Genomic DNA, 16,916 nt, shown 5'->3' with positions numbered 1-16,916 from the left:
AAAAATGAGCATAAAGATTTGTGTGAGTTTAAGAAATTGTGACGTCTAGACGACTGGGTCAGAGCTTCTCCAGAACTACATCTCTTGTGGGATGTTCCTGGTCTGCAGTGGTCAGTATCTAAAGTGCTCCAAGGAAAGAACAGTGGTGAACCGGTGACAGGGTTGTGGGGGACGAGGCTCAGTGATGCACGTTTGGAGCGAAGGCTGGTCCTTGTGGTCCGATCCAACAGACGAGCTCCTGAAGCTCAAACTGCTGAAGAAGTTCATGCTGGTGATGATCGATGGGTCACGATTGTTTTAGAAGCAAAAGAGGGACTAACACGATATTAAGCAGGTGCTCATTCCTCAGATTTTACTGAAGAGCACACAAACCATATGATTATTAGATGTTTTCTGAATTCAATCATCTTTTCTGTCACATTAATGTCAATCATTAAAATTACATTTACATTTATGGCATTTGTCAGACATCCTTATCCAAAGCGACTTATCAATTAGCTTACTTGATCAGTTAGCGTTTAAGGGGCCTTGTTCATCCGAAGGTTACACATTAACCACTGAGCTTCCCTCTTCCCCTTTTTCCTGCTCAGTACAGAAGTTTTCACCCCTTGTAGTAAAGCCTTTGCCTTTAATTGCATTTCCATACTTCACCGCTAGAGGGACTTTCACATATTTTTCACTCGTGGTCACATCCCCCTGTCCTGTGATTCATTTAATATACAAATCTTAATTTGTTTGTAAAATTCAGACCACTTTCACACATGAGACTTGGAATTGCCAGTGAATTTCAGACTGTGGTTGATTGTGTATATTGTGTATGAGAAATCTTCAATATTTGTAACAACATAGGAGACAAATTGTAATATTCTTTATGATTAATTTTCACAAATTTCTTGTTTTAGACCACAATCACACACATACACTCACACTTATATATATCCATATACCCCTTTATCTACCTAATTGCTGTTCTTCTTCTTCTTCTTCTTTCTCTCTTCTTACATTTGCCTTTTAAAAATCAACCACCTGCATGTCTTCCCTCACCACATCCATAAACCTCCTCCTTGTCCTTCCTCTTTTCCTCCTGCCTGGTGGCTCCATCCTTAGAATCCCATCTCAGCACATGACTAAACCATGTTAATCACCTCTCTCCCTTTGTCTTCAGAGCGTCGTACCTGCGTGGTAGAACATTCTAAACATCTACATTTACAAAAAGAAGTTCAACAGACAAACGGTGCAACCAATCTGGACTCATGTGAGTCCTATTTCTGTCCGGTAGGGGGCGCCAGAGAACTGTAATATTGAAAAAAGTATTTGCTGAAGGGACGAGGAAACCACACACCCACACCCACACACACACACACACACACACACACACACAGACAGAGGAAATAAATGTAATACATTAGACGGCAGATGCTGTGTGTGTGTGTGTGTGTGTGTGTGAGAGAGAGACCATTGCAGAGTTGAGGAGCTAAGTTGAGTTGAGGACTGCAGAAAAGTGTGTGTGTGTGTGTGTGTGTGTGTGTGTGTGTGTGTGTGTGTGTGTGTGTGAGTGAGTGAAAAATTACATCACTACTACTACAACTACGTTTATACACAGCAAGAACAAGGAGGGTTTAATTTTACACACACACACACACACACACACACACACACACACACACACACACACACACACACACACACACACACACACACACACACACTCGCTCTCTCTCTCTCTCTCTCTCTCTCTCTCTCTCTCTCTCTCTCTCTCTCTCTCTCTCTGATAGGTGAATTCATGAATGGAAATCTGTTATAAAAGTAAAGGATTATGCAGGGAGCTGGATTGTGGGATTCAGTCTCAGTTTAACTCTTTCCCAGAATCACAATTCATATAAATCATTAAAAGCAGGAGATCCTGAGGCTGAGAGAGAGCGAGAGAGAGAGAGCGAGAGAGAGAGAGAGAGAGAGAGAGAGAGAGAGAGAGAGAAGAGAGAGAGAGAGAGAGAGAGAGAGTTATAGTTCATCTTTAAGCTGCTAAAATGTTCCTTTTGGGGAAGAAAAATCACCTACACAGAGCTCACAAGATCTGATTAAAGAGGCTGAAGCTCGTTTTCCATTTCTGTCTGTCGATATGTTTGTGAGCTCAGGGTTTATGGGGAGATCTCCGTACAATGTTCTCAAAGTTACCATCAACCCTGTTCCAGCATGTTCTACAAAGCCAGCAACATGAAGATCTGCTTTCCATGGGTTGGAGTGGAAGATCTCCTGCTATAGAACTCCAAACTCTATTGAAGATCTTCGGGATGAACGTGAACACTGACTGAACCCCAGGCCTTCTCATCTCACCTACATCAGCACCTGACTTCACTAACACCCTTGTGGAGGAATGAATCTCCACAAAATCTCCACAAAATCTAGTGGAACATCTTCCCAGAGGAGTTGTACGATATTATTCAAGATCAGAGTTTAGTTTTTCCACATCCATCAGCATACGAATAAATCAGTCGTAATTTCTGATCCTGAGTCTGAATATAATTCCAATGTTCAGTTTCCTTTACAAACTTCTCCTCGAGATTGGACATGACAGTGCTGTATGAGCTGCTGAGTGGAAATGAGATTCATGAAAAATAAGAAGGCGCTTGTGACAGATGTCAGATCAGTATGCAGTGCAGCCTCCGTCCTGAATCCGCTGAAGCTCCCTCCTGTCAGGAGTGCACACTCCGAATCCACCTGAAGCGAACTCTTCAAACTCCACACCCGGATCTTCTACCAAGGGATTTCATTATTCACAATTAATCCCTTCATCACACATCCGGAAAACCTCATCTTACAACATCCGGCTTTCCAACACGGCACAAAATAAACACAACAACAAATCAGAAAAACAACTCAAATAATCACAATACCTGAAAAATATATTCATCACTACTTAAAATGATTCAGTATTAATATTATTACTATTATATATGCAGTATTTAAATACAATATAAATATTAAAATATAATTACATATTACCATTTTATAATTTCAATTATTATCTATAGATATCGGTTTGTGTTACAATCTGGGGAAAAAACTTTTAAATAGGAATAGTTTCAAAATAAATGAAAAGTGAAATTGTAGTAATGACATTTTTTTGACAATTGAAAAAAGTTTTTTTTAAATGATTAAAATGACCCATTATTAAAAAAAAAAAAAAAAAAATATATATATATATATAATTTATTTATTATTTATAAATCATTTAAACGCTAAAATATAAAAGGTGGATTTTGTATTTTTAAAAAATGATCAAGACAACAATTTTTAACTGTACACATACAAGAGGAATGATGAAAGGGGTCAAATTACATTAAAATAAAATAAAATACAATAAAATGTAAAAATAAATAAATAAAACTAAATAAAACAAAGACTAAATCTATGGAATAAATTTTATATTATAAAAATTGGGATATATATATAGTTGTCTTAAATACTAGTTTTAGTTTTAGTAGAATTATGATTAGGCAGGTATGTTATAAAATTAGTGATCACCTGTTTGTCCTTGTCCATGTGAAAGCTGAAATCTGAGTCCTGAACCCTTCACTCATGCTGTCGTTTATGTTTGAGAGTGAGATTGCCTGTCAGCAAGCAGAGGATTATGGGAAAGTTTTTCTGACCTGTGACCCGTCTGACATTTGTCTTCACTCCGGACACAAACAGAAAACAAATCCAAAAAAATATCCTTCACATTATTCCTAACCATTATGGCTGATCGAGGCTAGCTGTCAGGGGATGCTAAGCAGCAGACAGCAAAATGATAAAAAAAAAAAAAAAAAAAGGAAAGAAACTTGTTTTTGTTTTGATAAAAATGATCATTTCGATGTCATTTTTTTTAATGTAATGGATTTTAGATGAAAAACAAAAGACTAAAGCCTGCACTTCTGGGAGCTGTCCATCAAAATCTTACTAACCAATAAGAGTAACATAATTCTAAGCTCCGCCCCCAAACAAGAACAGACCGGAGCAATTGATTGGTGCAATTTGGTGAGTTTTCACTGTGTTCAGAGTTTTCACTTTGCCAGTCTGAATGATCAAGTCTTGTCTATTGTCTGGCGCTCCTAATAACATTGGCATTTTCACGTCCCTTGATTGGATGGTCAGAGCACACAAACCGCATCTGTAGCAAACTGCACAAGCTCAAATACATTCACGTGGAGTCAACAGCTGTTTTTCATTCCATAATGGCTGACAGAGGAGAAGAAATGGATTGGGTTCATTGGGTTTCTTGCTCCAGTAACAGCAGTGTGTACCGGGACATTCTGTTCACTTATTAAATGCACTAATTTGGCTTAATTGTTTGTATAAAGTGCTCAGAGACGTTAAAACAGCAGCGGTGCACCTTCAAATCATCTCCCGTTCTGATCTCGACATTAGAGAATATTTTTGATCTTCTGCCCTGGATGTTCGCTTCGAACATATGCTTGAGATATGGTGCAGATAAGCAGCACACCGTGTCTCGTCCTCTTTTTTAAAGCGTAGACTCAGAGATATTACGTGGTTCTCGGCTTTCCTGCTGTGAAACACCTCACCCGGCGCTCGGCTAATCAAGTGATTGCAGCTGTTACAGGCTGGATCGACAGAACACGCCGACTCGAATCATCTGTCCGTGACAGCCGACACAAAAGAGGTTCTGATAGGTGCGCCTGGCTGATCCTCTCCCGGGTCGCTCTTTTTCCCCTCTGATGAAACTCTTTCAGAATCCCCTGCTGAGCCCGAGCAGGCAGGGAGAAAAAAACAAAACTTCCTCGCCTCTGAAAGTCTCCGAGATAACGATTAAAATTCCAGGGGCGGAATGTCGGCTTCTGCCAGAGCATAATCACTCGTCAAAGCCCGGTTCTGACACTCGCAATCATGCGTGACGGGAGCTGATGGGTTCCGATTGAGGCTCTAATCACCAGGTTTAGATGCGGCTTTCTGTGGAGTCTGAGGAATACAAAAAAGACAGAAAGGTCATTTTTCGCTTGGTTTAGATAAGAGGCACAGATGCTCATCTACCATCAATTATTTAATAATTAACCAATTCTTTAAGTGATCATTGATTAATTACCAGTAAAGTGATCGCAGCAAAAAGTCATATTTTTTTTTTTTTTTTTTTACAAATAAACACTGATATCTCCAACATCTCAATACAACGTTTATGTGGAGAAACGAGCTGCTACTCTAGCAATCGTAATATATTAATGGAAATTTTCAGAAACACATAGAAACGAATGGAGACATCTGTACCCTAAAAAAAAAAAAAAAAAAAGTAAAAAATGTTAGAAATATGTAGACACATACCAAAGCATCTAGAAACCTGCACAACGTCTGGAAATTTCCAGTAACATCTGAAAACCTCCAGAAAATCATCAAAGCATCAAGAAAATTCCTAAAACATCTGAGACTTCTTAAAACCTTCAAAAATGTTCATGGTAGATTAATGGGTATAATGTTGGACTTGGAAGGCCTTCATTTTAAGTCCCAGCTCCATCAAGCTGCCACTGCTGGGCCCTTGAGCAAGGCCTCAATTGCTTAGCTGTGTAAATGAGATTATTCTAAGCCACCCTGTATAATGGGTATAACGTCTGCCAGATGCCAAAAATGTAAAAGGAAAATGTCTAGAAACCGCCGGAAACCCTCCAGAAATGTCAGTCTTCAGGTGTCTGTTTTCCTCCTAGACTGTAACTTATTTCATTAAACGTGAGCCATGCTTTTGCAATCCACCGAGAGAATGACTGAGCATACCGTCCATATCTCACTTTTCTCCCCAAGGTTGGAGAACACTCCATTAAAAAAATCAATATGTGAAACTAAACAAGTTCCTTCTCCAGTAATTTATTCTCCTTCACACTCTGGTGTGTGTTTGCTGGAGGCTCGCGATGACCCTCGTGGACACGCAGTCGATAAAACTAAGCAAAACATTTTTATTTAACACTAACAACAACTGTGTGTTGATGATGGAGCCTTCTAATAAAATCCTGAGAGGTTTTTCTCAACATCCCAAGAACTTACTTTTTTCCATAATCTATAAACATTTAAGGAGAATTGGACCTAAAAAATTAATTTAGTTTAAAGGACGTTTTTTTTTTTCACTTGTTTATCTTCAGGTTCTTCTTCAGTCCCTCTGCTTTGTCTTCACTTCTTAAATCCTTGAAGGTGAGTGAGCACATAATGAAAAAATAGCCAGTTAAGGGTTAAGGGCCTTGTTCTCGGTGCGGATCTGTAAAAAAAAAGTCCTTATCACCTGAGAGGGTAACTTGATGATGGTGGTGTAGTTGGAAGTGGCCACATAGTCATGTGTGTACAGTGAGTACAGCAGGGGGCCAAGAACACAACCTTGAGGATCTCCAGTGACGAGGGTGAGGGTGGATGAGGTGTGTTTGCTCACCTATACAGCTTGTGGTTTGTCTATCAGGAAGTTGGAGATCCATTGACACAGGGGTGGGCCTAGGACCTAGGACCTAGTCCCAGAACCACCAACTGAGACATGAGCATTTAGGGAATTATGGTGTTAAACACTAAATTGTATTCTACAAACAGCATTTTTGCACACATTTTTTATTTTCTGCAGTCCAGGTGGCTCACTGCTGTGTAAAGAAGATGTGCGATGGTGTCCTCAGTAGAGCGGTTCTGGTGGTAAGCAAACTGTACAGGATCCAGTGTGTCTATTAATGATTCAGTGATGAAGTCTCTGACCAGTCCTTCAACACACTCCATCACTTCTGAGGTCAGGGCTACAGGGCGGTAGTCATTGAGGCAGGCAGGCCGAGGTTTCTTCAGGGCAGGAACAGTGGTAGAGCATCATGATGGATCTGGAAGTTAAGATATACACTATATGGACTAAAAAAAATCTACATTTGGTCAAATCTACACTTTGTCCCCCTTTGCTGTTATAACAACCTCCACTTTTCTGGCAAGATGTTTCACTAGATGGAACATGTTTTGGGTTTTCTAGGTCAAGTGAAAAGAAAATGTAATGCTGAATCCAAAGATGTGTTTTGGGGTTCGGGAAACAACAAATGGCCAGAAGAGTAATTTTTGTCCAATCCTCCACTTTCTCTTGGTCAATACGCCCTGGATTTTCTCTCTCAGTGTCGCTCCTGCCACCAGGATATTTTTAGCGAGATGTGTTTCGGACGCCAGGACGTGTCCATCGATTCCAGGCGGTTTTCAGTGTATTTACACAGAAAACGTATTTCGTGGTTCAGAAAGGTTTTTGGGATCAGTCTGGGAGCTGAATTTCACTGCTACTGAATAATTGATCTGGAATCGATCCAGGTCGTGTTGCACACACTGACATTCAGGAAAACGTATGAAATGATTTAATATGAAGGTTAAACTCGTCCCTGACGTCCTGCTGCACTCAGACAATCACACAACGAAGACTTCGATGCAGTTAACGTGCAGCCTGTGCACGCCTCGGTACTATGGGTTATAAACAAATACATGAATGAATAAATCAATTAATCAATCAATCAATCAATCAATAAATAAATAAATAACATTAGTAAAACAATGAATAAATGTTGAATTTTATAAATGAAGAAATATAGAAATGCAGAAATAAACATTAATATTAATAAAATATAAATTTATTTTTGTGCTTTAAACATTTTTACATTTTTGTCTGTGTTATATATATTATTATATGTTTATTTATTAATTGTTTTCTCCCCCAAATTAACTTCTTTTATTTATTTATTTATTTATTTATTTATTTATTTATTTATTTATTTATTTATTTATTTATTTATTTGGTTAATTATTTATTTATAAGATTTATATCTGTCTCTGTTGAGTGTAAGGGGATTTGGGGCAGATACACACACCTCCACCCCCTGCCATAGGCTAGTCTTTTTTCTTCTGTATAAATTGAAGGTCAAGATTAAATCTGGGGCTTTAGTGCATTTCCATTACAATCTAATCTTAAAAGCCCAAAAGCTGTGAATGAAAATTCCATTACGAGACGAATCCTCCTGCCCGCTCAGGCTGTATATATTCACCCATTACTAATAAAACCAAATAAAACAAATCAGAGATCAAATAAAATCAAATAATCATGTGCTTTGGCTCAGGCTGTGGATGAGGATCACTGATTCCTGAGGCACAAAAAAAATATCAAAGAAATGTTTTTTTTTCTGTCGTTTACCCCGTCATGACCTCGGGAGCAGTGGAGCAGCGCTGATCAGTTAACCGAGGATCAGGACTACACCAACAATAAAAGCTCAGAGGGAGAGAGAGAATTCAACTTTTTAGAGGTTTTATCTCCAGCATATAATAGAAGCTTTCACACCTTCACCTTCACCACCGAACACTGATCAGCGCCAGACTCTGAGACGGAATGATGATGAACTTCATTCACAACAAACAGCATGATCAGACCCAGGAGAATGTTTAATGAAATCTGGAGCAGCAGAAAGATTTTACCAAAATGCTGCAAGAAATAAAAATCTCAAAGATCTCAAAAGATCTCAATCCAATCACAAATAGAAGAACAAATAAACAAACAGAAGAACAAAATATCATCGAGTAGTGTATAATTAAGAGCAGTAGAGTTCCTGCTCGCTGAACTGTAGTCTAATGACTTCTCACAACACACCAATGTGAACACTGACTAACACCCACACAATATTGTGTGTGTGTGTGTGTGTGTGTGTGTGTGTGTGTGTTCATCATTTGAAGAAATAAACTCAAAATGCTGAAATAAACAGCAGAAACACTCCCACGTTGTGTATCAGGTCAATCTGAAGTTTGCGTAGCAGCAGAATCACATGGTTTGCTATTAGATGCAATAAAATGGTGACGATGAGTCCAAAGGGCATTAATGTGAACCGTATATAAACCCCTGTGTGAACATCTGCCCAGAGCTCCAGGCACTGAGCCAAGAGGACGGTGAGATCAATTTCATATGCGATGTATATTTCTAAAATATTTTAAGATTTGTTTTAGGGACTTTGCATCACATTGATTTGAAACTAATCTCGAATCATTCTGCTTGTTTTTTAGTTAAAATCTGAATAAAATCCACAAATGGCTGCTGTTGGACAGAGTCTTCCAGTGAGCTTTAACGTGATCAATGCTCAATCCTTGACAATCCTCCAATTCCTAAAAGCCCAGCCCAAAGCACTCGGGGTAAAACACATCATCTGATTGGTTATTATTTTTTATACGATCTGTACAACCTCTCAGGCTCAGAGTGTATTATGTATGGAATAAATCACTGTTAATGTAATAACAGTATCGATTGATTGATTGATTGATTGAAGATTGACAGATCGAAGCACAGGTCTGAGCAGTTGTTGTGTGTTAGCTGCAGTGTGTGTGTGTGTGTGTGTGTGTGTGTGTGTGTGTGTGTGTGTGTGTGTGTGTGTGTGTGTGTATGTGTTTTGTTAGTGATGGATGTTAGAAATGGTGAGAAATGTTCTCTGGAGTGCTGGCGTTTGGGACACGCCCACCGATTCATGTCAAGTCTTAAATTTTATTATTTCTACAATAAAATAAAAAAACAGTCCACAGTCCAAACAGTCCACAAATCACAGCTTATAACCTGCCATTATTTTTATTATATATATATATATATATATATATTTTTCACATGCAACCCCTTCAGTAAAAACTGTTATATTTATTAAACTATTAAATTATTATTCAATTATTACATAAATTATTATAAATTATAATTAAATATAATTCCACAAATATTACTAAAATTATACTTTTTTCATTTGATCGCCACTTTTTTAAACTTTATTATTTTATTACAATTTTTTTACATGCACTTTTAGTCACACATTTACTATAAGGACAAAAGTATTGGACACCCAGTTTTTTCAGTCATATGTGGTTCTCACAAAGGCACATGGTTCTGCATATCAAACGTCTTTGGATGCTGTCACATAAAACTTTCCCTTCACTTGAAGAGAACCCAAACCTGCTCCAGCATGACGATGCCCCTGTGCACAAAGCCAGCTCCATGAAGATCTGCTTTCCATGGTTTGGATTTGGTAGAAGATCTCTTTGGTAGAGCTCCAACCCTATTGAACACCATTGGGATGAATATGAACGCTGACTGCACACCAGCAACATCTATTTCACAACATCTCACCTACATCACTAACTTTACTAACACACATCCTGCTCTCTCCCCCTTTACACAGACATGTCAAATAATGATCGGACTGCTGACTTTAATATTCGGTATCGTGTTGACGTCTGATCCATATTTTGCTCCGATCTCTGTTATTAGTGGGAATGTTTACTGGGCCTCCATAGCTGTAAGTGCACAAAAAAACAAGAAATTATTATTATTATTATTATTATTATTATTATTATTATTATTATTATTATTATTATTATTATTATTATTATTATTATTAGTAGTAGTAGTAGTAGTATATTCAGAAATATTTAAAGTTTGCTTTTTCGGTTAAAATCTTTTCCTTTTCATGCAGTACATCATCACCGGCTCTCTGTCTGTTGCTGCAGAAACCAACCTTAATTCCTGTTTGGTGCGTAAACCTCATCAGAACAGTCTAATAAATTAATCATCAATTCTTTAGTAATTTGTGACTCATTAAACAATCAAATTTTATATTCTCATGAGCATAAGTGACTTATTTTTCATACTTTTTAACTCCCATTGCGTTCCAGTCCTGCTGGTTTATGATCCTTTTGGTTTTCCATATATGGTCAACATCCTGTTTGTAAAATCAGACAGTGTCTGGATTCAAAAGAGACACATTTTATTGTTGAACCTTTCACATAATTGTATTATGAATTTTATTTAGAATAATAAGCTATAATTGAACTGTTTCCTCTCTGCTGTAGGTGAAGGGATCGCTGGGAATGAATGTGGTCAGTGCCGTATTTTCAGCAGTCGGGATCGGAGTACTGACCGGAGACTTTTTCTTATATTATTACTGCAACCAGTACAGCTGCTCCATGTTTGAGGCGAGTTTTATTATTTTAAACTCTGACATTAGGCCTCATGAATCAAAAAACATTATTGTTTGTCCCTTCACCCATTTTATTAGTTTGCCTTCTTAAAACTTGTTTGTTGGTTTGCTTAATTAAAAGCTCTTTTTTTTATTTACCTGCATTTACTTTTCACATCCCAGGCTCGCTCCAAAGCCATCAGTGCAGTCCTGCTGGTTTTTGCGATTCTTCAGTTCATCATCTCCATCACCATCTCAGCGTTCGGTTGTAAGGCCACCTGCAGCTCTGAACCCATGGTGAGATGAATGTCTTTTGTCCAAGACTGAAATAACCCTCTAATCAGTGGTCACAGTAATGCCCTTTCACCCTGAGTACTACTTCTCTAGCAATACACTTACTCATGTCCAATTGGGAATTTGGAAGAATTTGAACCTAAATAGGAAATAAACTCATTTGAAATGTCATCTGGTTCCCATTTTCACGTATTTCCCATTTTGAAAAATGGAATTTGTAAAGCTCAGGTTAGAACCTCAGCCTCAGGTCGGTTTGCTCTTCAGGTTAGAAAAAAAACCATTTGAAATATTCTACACACTTTTTTATTGTAAATCTGTTATTTAATATCCACATACCCTACTAACATGATCACACTATCTATAAATTATATATAACATCATTTATATTTATAGAAACAAATGTCCTGTATAAACTCATCTCTCCCTCTCTCCCTTCCCCTCTCTCTTTTCTTTCAAGATGCCTGCTGTAATATACTCCAATCAGGCTGCACCTGGCAACCTACAGGTGAGCGAAATCTCAGTTTATTTTAATTCATACTGTAAAGAGAACAACCTTTTATAGAAACAAATGTGTAAACTTTACATTCTCTCTCTCTCTCTCTCTCTCTCTCTTTCTCTCTCTCTCTCTCTCTCTCTCTCTCTCTCTCTCTCTCTCTCTCTCTCTCTCTCTCTCTCTCTCCCCATCTTTTCATACTAGGTGCCTGTTGTAATGTACCCTAATCAGGCTGCACCTGGCAACCCACAGGTGAGAGAATCTCAGTTTATTTAAATTCTGTAGATAAAAGCACATACAGATAACACGCTTCCACACGCTTCTCTCTCTCTCTCTCTCTCTCTCTCTCTCTCTCTCTCTCTCTCTCTCTCTCTCTCTCTCTCTCTCTCTCTCTTTCTCGCTCTCTCACACTTACCCTTGTTTAAAGGTGCCCATTGTAACGTATTCCACCCAGATTGCCCTTAGCAACCCACACGTAAGTGAAACTTACAGACAAAAAGCACCTGAGGAAAAATGTTTAAGCTTCACATGCAACAATTTCTTGATTTATTGATAAACAGATTATAATATATTAATATACACCTTTAGTTACATGTTGTAAAATAAGTTACGACCTGTTCTAATGGAAACAGTCTGCTCAATGCAGCTTGACATGTAAAAACATCTGGAACAATTTAGAGCTTAAACTTAAAGTGCTGACACAGAAGAGTCATTCCAGTAATGTTCAATATTCTCTAGTGTGGGTTTAATCAAAAACACATTGTTATATTTTTTTATTCATCTCTGGTTACATTCCATTTTATGGAGCGTCTATGATATGGGTTCCTCTGTCAGAAAGATGACAAAAAGATTAGTAAGTATCACAAAGTGCTGACACTGGAGACTCCTTCCAAACTTGTTACATTAATGTCTTTAACAACATTTCAAGCTGAATGACAGGAATTCGGGGCGGACACATGAACCATAACAAGCATTAGAAAGTATGAATTTGTGACAGGATGAAATTAATTCTTCTTTATCAGGTCAAATGAACTAAAGTGACCTTCTGAATTTCTTTACAGAATGTGATGTACATCCCACAAGTGCAGGTGAACAACAGCACCCCAGCACCACAAAACCTGACGAAGATCCACATCACAAATAACTGAGCACCAAGAACAGAAGATAAAATCGAATAGAAGAAAAATAAATTGCGCATTAAGTCGTGTGAGATGATTTATGTTTTTATAGAAGAGAAGTGTGATGGTTATGTTTGGAATAAATAAAAAATTATATATGAACCTGGAGTTCATTGTAGAAATCAAAACTTATCACCTTGATCTACATGGTATTATTTTTTACAGGATAAAAAATTATTCGTTGATTGTCTGTTTAGCTGGTCCAATCCCAGGAATGTGTAATTCAGTATTGATGGCATTTTACATTTTGGCCTTTGGTGGTGTCCTACCTGAATCAATCAACCTCTTAACAGCATCATTATGACGCCTCGTCTATAGAAACCATCAGTATTATAAAGAAGTGCCTTAGATCAGAGCGCTGCATCACACACAGGATCTTAAACAGTCAGAATGAATGTCATCATTAAAGCAAGAAAACCAATGAACGCAATTCAAACGTCTCCTTTCACTGGAGCCACAACTGCACCTCCATTTACATCATCTCCAGCAGGAGCGATCTTCACCTCATCACCAAGAATTGATATTTACCTCATCACATCACCCCGGGGTTTCCCTGCATTTCAATGAACACAATTCAACACGTCTCCTTTTACTGTAGCCACAACTGCACCTCCACTTACATCACTTACTGTGGCCACAACTGCACCTCCACTTACACCATCTTCAGCAGTAGCATCGATATTCACCTTATCACATCACCACGGGGTTTCCCTGGATTTTTGTGCATTTCCTGGGGATTTAAAATGAAGGAAAATTGTGCAAAATGGTTCATGAATCGTTTTGGCCGACTTTTCCTCACAATATCCAGCTTTTCTTGAAAAGTCCTACATAAAAATGTACACTCTCTGGAGTAGCAGCAACACCGCACCATCATAAAAACCCAAAGATCTGTCAAGCAAACCATCACTAGTCTGAAAAGACTCGAAACAAGACTATCATAAGGAGAACAAAAACATTAGGTCTTGCCAAATCAAAAATCCAGTACATTCTTTAAAGCATAGACACACTGGTGAGCTCAGGAATACCAGAAGACCCTAAATGCCACAGTGGTGGGTAGGAGAAGGTAGATTTCTTTACTTGGTGAAGAAAGACTTTTTCACAACTGTTAGCTAGAGCAACGACAGTTCGGAAGCCAGGTAGTCGCAGTTGTGAACTGTCAAAGTAAAATATATGTACAGGCTTGGAACAATCTTTGATGGAAAGTGAGATGAAAATAACTGTTTAACAGATTGATAGGAAGTGATGAAAAGGGAGAAGGAAAGGAACGGCTCATGATCTAAAGTGTACTAGTTTCCATTCAGATTAATTCTGAAGTGTGTAAGGTTATTAGCTCAGATTCAGATAAAAGCTTTAGAAGTGAAACATACTTTTATAAAATCAAGGCACAACCAAGGAAAATAAATGAAAACAACAACATGTCACTAGTCGGTGAAAGTCTACCACAGCTGCTTAGCAATGATCACAATTTTTACTTCAATTAACTAACAACATGCCACACTTTGATTTAGTTACAGTTACAATACAATGCTGTAAAAATGTCCATGAGCTTTTTCCATGAGTTTCTATCACTACAACACTGACAGTTAAGAAGCTTTTACAATGTCAGATTGCAGTCATAAATGCTAAATCAATGTCTGTTAATGACGCCAACACATTTCAAATCCAGTTAATATTAATCTTGTATTATATAGAGAGCATATTGTACGTGTCACTGTGTATGATGCACATGTGTAGTTACATAATGATGTGGTTTACCATCACTCACTTCATAAAATGATGTGTAATGATTCCAAAGGTCAATAAATCAAACGTAAAAAACGCCTGCATGTGGACCAGGATTTAGACCTCGAGTAGACACGACACCTTCTGAGGAACTGAGAAAGCTGTGCAACACTTCAGGTAAAATAAACTGTCAAAATTATATTTACAAATGTAGAAATTTAAATGTCATTATATTTATAAAAAGATAGATATATATTTACCGCTTATTCAGATAATAATAAATTATAACATGCTTATTGATGCATAATGATTTATTGATTGTTAAATGTTAAATGACAATGAAATATTGAGATTATAAGGTTTGTAGAATTGATTGATTTATTGAATTTAATACATTTATGGTCTCTTCTGTTAGTTAAAATCCAGATTGAACACACAAAATGGCGACTGTTGGACAGAATTTCCAGAGTAACATGGTTCAGTCTCACCAGCCGCAGATTTTAACGTTTCTGAAAGGACAGCCGAAAGCTCTCGGGGTAAAGCCCACTGTGATCAATTTCCATAAAGAAAATTCTGAAAAACAGGGATGGGATTTTTTCAAGAAAGAATTATTATATGAATAAATGAATGAATTAATATATACAGTATAAATATTCGTACAAACATATATACTGTACATACATGCTATATTACTATTAGATTATTATTAGATTATTACAATATTATATATTTTTTTGTTAGAAGTTATTTTAAACTATAAATGATATCAATCTATCCAATCCATTTAGTTTTTTTTTATTTGACATTTATTTCAAATATACTTCCAGTCATATTGCCATTTTATTAATTTATTTATTTATTTATGTATTGCATTATAAAAATGTAAAATCTTTTCTGTTCTTTAATTTTTTCTTCACAGACAGTCCAGATAATGATTGGAATGATAACTTTACTGTTTGGAATTGTGTTGCTGTCGGATCCGCCATACGCCCCAGTTTCTGTTATTAGTGGATATGTTTTCTGGGCCTCCATATTTGTAAGTGTACAAATAAAAATCATTAAAACACTAAACTTGAAACTAAGCATGGAAGATTAAATCCTGGTGATAAAACTGAGCCAAGACATGGAAACTTGATGTTCTCTGTCTGAGTGGGAGGGGCTTCCACACCTTCCCTTTTCAATCACAGTAATAGCCAATCGTTGGTGTTTGTAAGCTTATGTGTGTAAATGAGGGCAGATAGAGATTTTATCTCTGTGATATGTTGACATGCAGATAAAATATGACATAATAATAATAATAAATTCCATCTGTGCAGTACATCATCACTGGCTCTTTGTCTGTGGCAGCAGAAAGCAATATTCAGAACTGTCTGGTATGTAAATCTCATCAACTGCAATTAACTATTTTGTAATTATTTTGTTTTTATTTTTATTGTTATGAACTAGAAATGTGTTGTAAGTCTTGTGGTTTTTGACCCCTGTGGCACTCGAGACTCCAGACCTTATTTGCCCTTTGCAGTTATCACTTCCTGCCTGTCGTTTCATTTCTGCTCCATAAAAGCTGCTTTAATACCCAAGTGGAAAGATTTGGAAATTTGTCATTCTTTTCTTTTCAACATTTACATCAAATCAGCTATTTCCATTCCCTTCTGTTTTAAATCAGGTTGTTGTTGTTGTCATGAGAAATCTGATCTTCTTGTGCACCATTGCCTGGTTTTCTGGACTGTTATAACAGACACTGTGTTTAAAGGAAAAAAAGCTGAAAGAAAACCATGTCCTTTCTAATGTTGCCTTCAAATGATTAGTTATATCATCATGCATTTTTTTTTTTATGTAATCACAGCTTTTCTTGAAAGTCTTGGATTCCTCTCTGGTCTAGGTGCAGGGATCGCTGGGAATGAACGTGGTCAGTGCCCTGATGTCAGCATCAGGCATCGCCGTATTGACTACAGACTTTTTCCTACAATATTACTGCTACACTTATCAGGAGTGTTCCAGGTTTGAGGTGAGTTTTACTCGACATAACGTCCGACTTAAAATTGTCAAATAATTAAGAAATAGATTAACTATAAATGATTAAGATTTGCGTGATGTCACTAGTCAAATTTCTCTAATTATATAAAAAAACTCTTAATTTGAATTATTTTTGTATTGAGAAATTTGAATTGCTAAAATCTAAATACATTTTGTTGCACTTTTGTCTTTCAGTGACAAAATCTAATAATGACAAAGTATTCGATGTATGGATTTCTGTCTACAAGTGATATTATAGTGAATAATCTG

The 16,916-nt window shown here is 37.1% G+C and overlaps 2 protein-coding genes across 6 annotated transcripts in view; both read left to right on the top strand.

Annotated features, from left to right (window-relative positions):
• Positions 1-8,826: 8,826 nt before the first annotated feature.
• Positions 8,827-13,030, top strand: LOC310717642 (membrane-spanning 4-domains subfamily A member 4A-like). Of its 4 annotated transcripts, none has more exons than XM_083526004.1 (10): positions 8,827-8,904; positions 9,019-9,144; positions 10,170-10,286; positions 10,464-10,520; positions 10,840-10,962; positions 11,130-11,243; positions 11,698-11,745; positions 11,938-11,985; positions 12,161-12,208; positions 12,795-13,027. In XM_083526004.1, the coding sequence occupies exons 2-10, from the start codon at positions 9,043-9,045 to the stop codon at positions 12,879-12,881; spliced, it is 744 nt and encodes a 247-aa protein (XP_083382130.1). In that variant the 5' UTR covers positions 8,827-8,904; positions 9,019-9,042; the 3' UTR covers positions 12,882-13,027. The 4 variants fall into 4 exon arrangements, with proteins under 4 accessions (XP_083382130.1, XP_083382132.1, XP_083382131.1 ...); XM_083526005.1 differs by lacking the exon at positions 8,827-8,904 and adding an exon at positions 8,908-8,927 and having other exon boundaries at positions 12,795-13,028; XM_083526006.1 differs by lacking the exons at positions 10,170-10,286; positions 10,464-10,520 and having other exon boundaries at positions 12,795-13,030.
• A 1,687-nt stretch (positions 13,031-14,717) lies between these two features.
• The window catches only part of LOC310717665 (membrane-spanning 4-domains subfamily A member 4A-like), a 4,225-nt gene continuing 2,026 nt past the window's right edge, over positions 14,718-16,916 (top strand). The window contains exons 1-5 of one of the 2 annotated variants that reach the window (XM_083526050.1): positions 14,718-14,810; positions 15,060-15,169; positions 15,553-15,669; positions 15,950-16,006; positions 16,513-16,638. In XM_083526050.1, coding sequence (XP_083382176.1) covers positions 15,074-15,169; positions 15,553-15,669; positions 15,950-16,006; positions 16,513-16,638 — 396 coding nt within the window. In that variant the 5' untranslated portion in view covers positions 14,718-14,810; positions 15,060-15,073. Of the gene's footprint in view, positions 14,811-15,046; positions 15,170-15,552; positions 15,670-15,949; positions 16,007-16,512; positions 16,639-16,916 lie in introns of those variants that run through there. The other variant, XM_083526051.1, reaches the window with a different exon arrangement.

This window comes from Silurus aristotelis (genome assembly GCF_946808225.1).
Source record: "Silurus aristotelis genome assembly, chromosome: 2".
Lineage (NCBI taxonomy): Eukaryota > Metazoa > Chordata > Actinopteri > Siluriformes > Siluridae > Silurus > Silurus aristotelis.
The sequence above is the reverse complement of the archived record's forward strand: the minus strand, read 5'-3'. Positions and strand labels throughout refer to the sequence as shown.

Coding starts and splice junctions, on each gene's coding strand:
- LOC310717642 (XM_083526005.1), top strand. CDS start 9,043: ATGGCTGCTGTTGGACAGAGTCTTCCAGTGAGCTTTAACGTGATCAAT. Junction 9,145..10,169: donor CCCAGCCCAAAGCACTCGGG/GTAAAACACATC, acceptor CCCTTTACACAG/ACATGTCAAATAATGATCGG. Junction 12,209..12,794: donor TTGCCCTTAGCAACCCACAC/GTAAGTGAAACT, acceptor ATTTCTTTACAG/AATGTGATGTACATCCCACA.